The 10418-nt window shown below is 41.0% G+C and overlaps 1 protein-coding gene across 1 annotated transcript; it reads right to left on the bottom strand.

Moving 5' to 3' along the window:
• Positions 1 to 2676: 2676 nt before the first annotated feature.
• Positions 2677 to 8499, bottom strand: LOC147718409 (zinc finger MYM-type protein 1-like). Its single transcript, XM_086967194.1, has 2 exons — positions 6919 to 8499; positions 2677 to 2700 (listed from the first exon to the last, which is right to left on the bottom strand). Exons 1-2 carry the CDS (start codon positions 8497 to 8499, stop codon positions 2677 to 2679), a joined length of 1605 nt encoding a protein of 534 aa, XP_086823320.1.
• Between the last annotated feature and the right edge of the window lie 1919 nt (positions 8500 to 10418).

Here is a 10418-nt window from a genome sequence, read left to right as displayed (position 1 = left end):
CTCAAGTGCCATCTCTAATCATTTATTGTTCCCTCCTCAATCCTCACTTCCCAGTACTCACTGATAGTAGCTCACTGTTCACCCCTCCTATCTTACACCTCACCCAGTCCACATCTACACACTTCGTTCTTCTCTCCTCATTCCTCGCTTGTCACTCTTCATTCCTTCAACGCATACGGAGGGGAAACAGGGGACAACCCCCAGAAGACAAATTAGATCCAAAACCCGTAGGGGCAGGAGGGCCAAATACAGAAGAATACCGGAGGAAACTGAGATCAGGAACGATGAGAAACTAACCCCACTAGACTTAGAGGTACAAGTGATCAACCTTTCCTCTCTTTGTCTAACCCCTGACATGACCTCTTTACTAAGTAAGGGCCTCAACTTCAACCCCTATCTGACAGGAGATATCTGTAAGACTAAGATTGATCTTTTTAAGTTTATCAGAAACTTGAATCTAAAAAAACATTTTTCCTGTACAGATGTGAGCAGCAAGACAACTAGAAATATTCCTGTATCTGTTGAATCTGATGCATTATCAATAAATGACATACAAGCAACACATTTGCTTCTGACTTTGACTGATCTAGAAGAAACTCCTTATGACATGGATAGGCTGCTTGATGAATTTATTATTGAATCAGACTGCAGCATTGCCAGTGGGCTTAAGTCCAGGTCCAAGTGGATTCCCACTCTCCCCGGGGGCAATGCTATAGACAACTTTCACAAACATGTACTGGAGGACTTAAATAAACTGAATACTAAACACAACAACCGTGCGTTTAAATACAGAGATAACTTAACACAGGGTGAACGCGCGGCACTCGCAATCTTACCCAACAATCCAGATATCATTATACAAGAAGCGGACAAGGGGGAGAATGTTGAGGGGATGAATGTTTGTGATTGCCACAAACAACTTTCCAACCAACTCCAAGATCTAACATGCTATGAACAACTGTCACAAAACCCTATAGGACCTCTCACGTTAGAGATCAACAGCAAATTAACAACCTGGAAACAATCAGGTCTGCTCAACGATGATAAATACCTCTATTTGAAAGTCTTCAGGCCATCCTATCTTTGGCTTTACATCCTGCCCAAAGTTCATAAACACCTTCCTTTCCCTCCAGGGAGGCCCATTGTTTCAGGTATGGGGGGACCAGCTGAGAGATTGTCTGAATATGTGAACCTTTTCCTAGTCCCTCTCGTACAAAATTTGCCATCCTACATACAGGGCCCAAAACACATACTAAGCATATTGACAGACATTCAGTGGCAACCAGGTACTATCCTAGCAACCATGGATGTAGTATCACTCTACACCAGTATCAACCCCGATCTGGGCATTCAAGCCATTAATAAAATACTGTACAATAGGCCCGCCTCCATGTGGCAACACACCAACATACTAACTTCTATGATGGAACTGATCCTGAACAATAATGTTTTTATCTTTGACCGGGTGTGGTACCGACAAAAGAGGGGAGTGGCAATGGGGTCGAAATTCTCGCCCTCATTTGCCAATCTCTTCATGGGCGCCTTGGAAGCTGACCTCATTTGGGGACTCAAAGGGGCACAATATATTGACTCCATAATTTTTTGGGGCCGGTATATTGACAACTGCATTCTTCTTCTTCTCTGGTCAGGCACTCAAGAACATCTGCAAGACTTTTTTAAACACTTAAACACCAATACCTGGGAAATAAGTTTCACTATGGAACACAGCACCACAAATATCGAGTTTTTGGATGTGGATCCATACGTGGATCGAGACACTTTACATAGCAAGACAACTGCCTGCAACGCAGTACTCCATGCCTCCAGTTCACACCCACCACACCAAATACGTTCCATACCATATGGAGAATTCCTGAGGGCAAGACGATACTGCAGTGAAGAGGCAGAGTTTAAAAGATGTCTTGAAAACATGAAAGATAGATTTTCTAAAAGAGTTTACCCTGAAGCGACATTACATAAGGCAGAAAAGGACTGAACAAAATTAAGCGATCTGATACTCTGAAAACACAGGCCACAATTAAATCCTCCGACAATTGCGTACGCCTGATCACAGACTTTAATTCCATGCACCACACAATTCGCAAGAGCATTACCAAGCACTGGAATATCCTACGGGCAGACTCTACAATCATAGAGTGTATTCCAGAAACACCACAGATTACATTCAGAAAAGGAAAAACACTGAGAAATAGGTTGAGCCCCACAGTTCCAAATAACACCGTTGCTAGTTCCTGGATTACTCAACACAGTATAGGTTTTTTCAAATGTGGGTTCTGTTCCATATGCAGATGGGTGAAACATGGAACCAAGAATTTCAGTGGAACTTACAATGAGAACTTTACCATCAGACAAAACATTAACTGTACAACCAAATTTGTAGTATATATAATAGAATGCCCATGTGGCAAGTACTACGTAGCAGTGGCGGCTGGTGAGATTTGGAAGTGGTAGGGCAAAAAAGTTTTGGTGTAGCATGCCGTACGAGCGAGCGCAGCGAGCGAGACTGAACAACCTAAGGAGGGTTCGGGGTGGGGGGGATCTCCCCCCGAGAACATTTTTAAAAATTAGCAGCCAAATGGTGGATTTTCAAGACTTTCGAAAGCCATTGTGCTTAACAGAAACAGGCCACTGCCTCCCCTAAAATTATCATCCGTTCTAAGGCCTCATGAATAAACCATTCTAAATTGCAATAAACCACAATTAATTTTAACAATGTTGCATAAATAGGTTGGATCTGTCTACTGACCAAGTGGCTACTTGAGATAAAGTGGCATTCAAGGTAGCCCATCAGAGTAAAATGCCTACTTTTTCCACATAGAATTGAATATCATATTGGTTAGTGTTCATTTTTTGAAACTCAATAGCATGCATAAAGGCACCATGTATAAACAAAAACACAAAAGCATACAGAGATAAAATATATACATGCAACACATAAAATGTTTCCCCTACCTGTGCTTGTCTGTTTCCTTTATGAATCATTTGTTCAAAGCCAAGTACACAGGAGGTGAATGAAATCTTCATATGATATAATTGGCTACAGATAGAAATATTCATTTGAAGAAAAAAATAATTCAATCTTATAGACTGTCAACCAAACTTTGAGCCGGCTAGCTTTACAGTTGAAACACGAAACGTAAATATCCATCACCCCAAAGCCAATTGTTCAAACAGTAATGTAGAATGCTTTATATAGATTTACATTTAAACAATCAAGTACGGTCAAATCCTTTCAAAAAAAATTAATAAGGAGCAGGAAGATGACCAAAACCTTTGTGTAGAGAAGGATTAACTGTACAAGAAGTATGTTTTATATACTTTAAATTTAAATACTTTGTACATCACTGCTAAAGTGTCTGGTTAACCAGTACTTTAAAAAACTTGCATATTTACATGAAATATGTATTGGTGCATGGAAGAAACATAACTTTCTCAAAGTTGTATGGGTTCACACATTTATATTATCTAACACCCATGAGGCCACCAACAAAATATTACTAGTAGATAACTCTATATGTTCCAACAAGAAAACAAACATGGCTATATCATTTATGAAAGTGAAATGAGCCAACATTCAGACTCCTTGCATGCAAATATAAGTGCTCCCTTATAGATGTTGCATCACTGCAGATGGCAATTTGCATCAGATTCTGCTAAAGTAATGGAGTTGATGAACATGAAGTGCTGCCGCCTTAATATAATTGTTTGAATTTTTTTTATGGTGTGTTGAGTATTAAGTATGAGGTAATGAGTCATGAGTAGATCTAAAGATATGCAATTGTGTCAAATCTAGTATGCTCTTCAGTTCAGAAATGAACCCTATCATTATAAATGAAGTAATATTATTAACAAATCCACTCAGTATCAGTCCATGATGGTCAGTGGTAGAGATCGTTAAAAAAATACGTCCAGGATTCTACAGGCCTCTACCACACAGCAACACTACAGTGTATCAGTTTGCAATTAGTAAAAGAGCAAACAAACTACAGCTTCATCTAACGAATAGCCAGAAGAAAATTGTTTCTCCTAAAGGCCACTGCATTACAGCAAAAGTTTGTAAAACGAGAATGTATTCAGGACTGATTATAATACCTGGATCAGGACTGACTATAAAGATGAAACCAATAAACAATATCCTGTAATTCTTACAAGACTGACTGTAGCCCAGTATGCACCATCTTTAAGTATGTAATGGAAGGTGCATGACATCAGTGTGTCAGGCTATAGTTTGTAAGTTAGTGCAAAGCTTGCCAGAGTGTAGGATATTCACAAAACTGGGTCATGTTTGCTGGGGAACTTTGTAAAGAGAGGTGCATTAGCTAATACCCTGAAACAACACTAAGCTTATGTGGCTTTATAATGATATGTCTGAATTACTCTCAAGTCATGCAAGGTACTGAAACATAAATTTAATACATGGTACATTTGCTTTCATAGGTTCCTGGACCTGCAGTATACTTGAATGGCTGCTTGCAATACAAAGTAAACAAAAACTATATTTGTTAGCACCAATGATTCAAAGCACCACTTGCATTTTCATGGTTTCTATTTGTACAGAAAGTTTGCACGCCGTTCTTTAATGTGAGCAAACTTTTCAATCGTTCTCTTGTTGAAATCTGGAATCTGATTTATTAGTTCTTTTTCCATTGACAGCATGGCCAATGCATTAAGTCGAGCTTGGGTCATTGTGTTCCTTAAAAATGTTTTTATCCTTTTCAGTGTGGAAAAGCATCTTTCAGCCTCAGATGTTGTCATAGGTGTCGTGATGACAATTCTCATTAATTTAAGAGTCTCACAAAAAGAAGTATGCAAGTTGTTTTGACATAAGAATATATATAAAGCCATGGCACCACCTGTAGCCTGCTGAAAGTCCTGTCTTCCATACAGGATTGATAGTTCAGTGCGCAATCGTGGCTTATTTAGCATTGGATATGCTTCCATTGTTTCATTGAGAGCTACAGTAGGAAAACATTTGCTATGTTTTTGAAACAGGCCACTATGCAGTAGTGTTGCACTGACTAGATGCCTTGTAAATGCAACGATACCAATAGCTAACACTAATGAAACCTCCCAAGACTTCTGTAATAAAATGGCCGACTTTTTCAGGACCAAGGTAACAGAAATCTTCGATAAATTTAATAACATCACAAATGAGGAACTGGCAGATAACACCAAGAATATAGAACTTACATCCTCATCTCTGACTGAATTTATCCCTCCATCACTGCTAGAAATAAAAGATCTTATCAAAACCACCATGTCAGGCTCCCCTCTTGACCCTTGCCCACCAACCATTATCAAATTAACATCCGATGTGGTAGCACCAATCCTGGAGAACATCTGCAGCACTATTTGTGACACAGGAAAATATCCCCAAAACTGGAAAACCGCTATAATAAAGCCACTTTTAAAGAAACCAACCCTTAACACCTTGGAATTAAAAAGCTATCGCCCTATAGCAGCCCTCCCCTACCCTTCAAAAATACTTGAAAAAGTCATAAATAAACAGCTGGCAAACTACATCGATCAAAACAACCTGTTAGATAACACCCAGTTCGGGTTCAGGAGTGGACATGGAACGGAGACGGCGCTCATTAAGGCCTCTGAAGAGATCAGACAGATCATGGACCAGGGCGGTTCAGCTGTACTGATCCTGCTGGATCTATCAGCGGCCTTTGACACGGTCGATCACAACATCTTGATCGACCGTGTCAAAGCCATGGGCATAAGGGGTAGGGCTGCGGAACTGCTGACCTCTTTCCTGGCCAATAGAGAACAGTCAGTGAAGATGGGGAACTTCTATTCACCATCGTTTGTACTGCCTTGCGGAGTCCCCCAGGGATCCTCGCTGAGTCCGACGCTTTTTAACATCTATGTATCGGACTTGGCGAGGGTCATTAAAACCTATGGAATGGGAGTGACTTCGTACGCCGACGACACTCAGTTGGTACTCGCAGTACACAAGAATGGGATCGAAGTGGCAGCCAACTTTCAGACTGGGATGAGAGCCATTAGTCGCTGGATGGACAGTAATTGTCTAAAACTGAACACGGACAAGACCGAGGTGATGGTGTTTGGAGATCTAAAACCATCCTGGTCTCCGATCTGGTGGCCACCGGAAATGAGCAACCCACCCATCCCAGTCCCAAAGGTTAGAAACCTAGGAGTGTTGTTCGACAGCAAACTAAGTTTCACCAACCACGCAAATGCAGTAGTCTCCTCTGCCTTCTTTACGCTGCGGAAGGTGAAAAAGATACTACCCTACCTTCCATTATCGGCAGGGAAAACCCTGATGTCCTCCTTGGTGTTATCCAAGGTGGACTACTGCAATGGGCTTCTGCTGAATGCCCAGGAGTAGGTCTTTAAAAAGCTACAAATGGTGCAGAACGCCGCGGCGCGAATTCTGACCAAAACTCCCAAGTTCGCACCGATCTCATCAGTCATTTACCAACTGCACTGGCTCCCAGTAAAAAAGAGAACAACATTCAAGGCTTTGTGTATCATATACAAGGCACTGAATAGCCAAGGACCCGACTTTTTTAGGGAATCACTGCAGCTGTATGCTCCCAAAAGAGCGCTAAGATCTGCCTCCTCCACATCACTATGCATTCAACGAGTGAGAACAGTCAACTGGGGAGATAGACGCTTCTTGGTGGCTGCCTCGAGGCTCTGGAACTCCCTGCCCCATCACATAAAAACCAGCCCCTCACTGTTGCTCTTCAGAAGGCAAGTGAAGACATGGCTGTTCACTCAATAATGCACAGGTAGTGCCTCTCTGTCTGCCCAGCGCCGAGACACCATTCGTGGTATTTGTTCGCCGTTTAAAAAATTTATAAATAAATAAATAAATAAATAAACAAAGCGCTCCTTGGCATGCACCACAATAATGTTGCATACTTCCTTTCCTTCCTGAATCAAGGTTTTTATCTGCAGTTTGCAGTTTGTAAATCGAGAATCATCTGGCAATTCAGAGTCCAAATTATCAATGGATTCTCGTACTTTGTTGATGCTGATCATAAAGGCTGAAGTGTATTTTTGGGCAGATACAGTATCAATGTCTCGTTTTTGTAATTGCTCATACAACACATTGACTTGTGGCATTATACCGTGGAACAAATAAAGAAAAAAAAGAAACTCCATGTCTTCCAGAGTCCTGGTAAAGCCCTTAGCTTCACACACAGAAGTGGAATCAAATGTACGGTCTTCTGTAATAGATTTCATGCATTCTAAAAGGTCACCCCTGTGTTCGTGAATTATATTGACAGCTCGGATGTTGAAGTTCCAGCGAGTTGCAGACCCTCTCGGTATTCTTTTTGCCACTATCTGTTCAAGCACTTCAGTCCGTTTTGGCGAACGGGAAAAAAAAGCAGTAATACCACCCAACTCTTTAAAGAAAATTCTGAAACTGGATATTTTTGAAGAAGCCTGTTCCATGATTAGATTTAGTTGGTGGGCATAGCAATGGACATAGTGCGCATTTGGATAGATGTCTCTGATCTTTTTCTGTACCCCACCAGAGGCACCACGCATGACACTGGCACCATCATAGCTCTGAGCAATTAGCTTCTCTTTACCACTGTGCTCTGGGAAAATATGTTTAAGTTCAGTAAGAATAGATGCTGAAATTGTATCTGCAGTTGAATCTTTAAGATTCGAAAAGCACCAAAATCTTTCTACTACCTTGGAATTGCCATCAATGTAGCAGAAAACAAGTACTGACTGTGTCTTGGTAGAGACATCAGTTGTATCATCGGCCTGGATAGCTACGTAATCAGTGCTTCTTATTTGCTGTACAATAGTTTCTTTTGTTACCTCCAGCATACAGTCAAACAACTCATTCTGGATTGTCTTGGAAGTGCCTTTAAATACAGTTGCACTTTTTAAGTGTGCTTCCATTGCACTGTCTATACTTGGCACAAAATCAAACAGCCCTTTGAAGACGCCAGGATTTCGGGAATGTTCAGTTTCATCGTGGCCGCGCAATGCCAATTCAAAAGCTCCACAAAATTTTACACAGTCAATCAATTTGGATAATATATAATGGTTCTTATCAACCTCCTCATTGTGTTTGATTACCCCCTTGCGGTAAGCTTCATTTAACTGTAGTGCAATATTTGACTTTTCAAACAAAGACAACTTTAATACATTGGTCAAGTGGGCTTCACTGAAATCATGCCTCTTTATGTTTTCTGCCAGATGTTTAAGGTCAGTAACTCCTGTTTTAGTCCAGCTAACTTCACCCCCAAAGAGCAAGCAGAGGAAACAGAACAAGGCATTCTTAGAAGAGCTGGCAGTTAACCACTCCATTTTATCAAACCACCTCCGTGTAAATCTACGTGTGTAACCCTTGCCCCGGTCTTTTGTAGACTGTTGAATGTTTATTTCAGGTTTATCAGGTCCAAGTCCTTTCACCCGAAGTTTATCTTCGTGTGTCATTCCCAAAAATGGATTTGTGAGTAAACTGTCATCTGTGTTCATTTTGCCAAACAATAAAATGAACAGTTCAAAGAAAGCCTAAACTAGATTATAGATGTATCACCTAACAGAGGTCACCTACTTTCCTTGTGCTTATCAAACTATCTCTTGATTTCCTGTTGGCGCCTGTCGAAAACCTTTCTGCCGGTTTCCTCTCTGCTGCCTGTAGTTTCTTTTGATAAACTATCTGTTGATTTCCTCCCTGGTGCTTGTCAAGCTATCTGTTTATTTTCTCTGGTGCCTGTTGAAAAGCTTTCTGCTGATTTCCTCTCTGCTGCCTGTAGTTTCTTTGATAAACTATTTGTTGATTTCCTCCCTGGTGCTTGCCGTACTATCTGTTGATTTCCTCCCTGGTGCTTGTCAAGCTATCTGTTGATTTTTTCTGGTGCCTGTTGAATAACTTTCTGCTGGATTCCTCTCTGCTGCCTGTAGTTTCTTTGATAAACTATCTGTTGATTTCCTCTGCCTAGTGCTTGTTGAACTATCTGTTGATTTCCTCCCTGGTGCTTGTCAAACTATCTATTGATTTTCTCTGGTGCCTGTTGAAAAGCTTTCTGCTGGTTTCCTCTCTGCTGCCTGTAGTTTCTTTGATAAACTATCTGTTGATTTCCTCTGCCTGGTGCTTGTCGAACTATCTGTTGATTTCCTCCCTGGTGCTTGTCAAACTATCTGTTGATTTTCTCTGGTGCCTGTTGAAAAGCTTTCTGCTGGTTTCCTCTCTGCTGCCTGTAGTTTCTTTGATAAACTATCTGTTGATTTCCTCTGCCTGGTGCTTGTCGAACTATCTGTTGATTTCCTCCCTGGTGCTTGTCAAACTATCTGTTGATTTGCTCTGGTGCTTGTTGAAAAGCTTTCTGCTGGTTTCCTCTCTGCTGCCTGTAGTTTCTTTGATAAACTATCTATTAATTTCGTCTGCCTGGTGCTTGTCGAACTATCGGTTGATTTCCTCCCTGGTGCTTGTCAAACTATCTGTTGATTTTCTCTGGTGCTTGTTGAAAAGCTTTCTGCTGGTTTACTCTCCGGTGCCTGTTAAACTATCTGCTGATTTCCTCCCTGGTGCCTGTGAAAAGGTAAAAAGGATGTAAGCTTTGAGAATAGTGTCCACTGGATACACAGCAGAATCCACTGAACAGCTTGAACAATTTGAAAGCAGCTGTTAATTTCACATTTGCATCAAAACCAGATGCCCAACGCCACAGGGACTGAGGTGTGTAGGTTTCTCAGTAATATAGGGTGAAATGCATTCTTATAGGTTTCATGTACGTTGACGTTGGGGTCTGTGGTGGAAGCATATGAAATAATATAGGCAGTCACGGAGTAGTGCTCTGTGGCACTTCTCCTGAGACATGGTGGACCTGCACCACAATTGAAACCTACAGTCCTGTATATACTCAGAGGGTGAAAAAACAGTTGAAAACAGGAATTTCCTGGGGGCGCTGGCATGCTTAATGCACCTTGCATGAGGCCTCTTTAGGTTTCATTACATCAGTGTACTGCAGTCACATGCTAAAGTATATTCAACAATTTCCATGTCATCACATTCAATACTGCTTTAAAGCTGTCTGAATAATTTTCAGTAGTAGCTTCTTCCCTATCGTGCTTTCCATTAACATACACCTATCACAAAATGAACAGTTTCACTAAGTAAAAAACCATGGCCTAGATGTATCAAGCCGTTTGCGATTCGCAAAGGCCGGAATTCGCAGAATTCTGGCGTTTGCGAATCGCAAACGGTCTTTTTGCATGTTTTGGCATGCAACAACAATTCGCAAAATAAGAAATTGCAAAAATTTGTGATTCCTTATTTTGCTTTAGCATTTAAGGAATCGCAATTTTGCGATTCCTTAAATGCTATGTATGTAGAATTTTGAAATTGCGAATTTAGGTTAAGAAATCGCAAATTACCACCAACTTCTAGTTGG

The sequence above is a fragment of the Lissotriton vulgaris genome, chromosome 4_1 (assembly GCF_964263255.1).
Source record: "Lissotriton vulgaris chromosome 4_1, aLisVul1.2, whole genome shotgun sequence".
In the NCBI taxonomy this organism is placed as follows: Eukaryota; Metazoa; Chordata; class Amphibia; order Caudata; family Salamandridae; genus Lissotriton; species Lissotriton vulgaris.
Note: the sequence above shows the minus strand (reverse complement) of the source record. Positions and strands in the feature narration are given on the sequence as shown.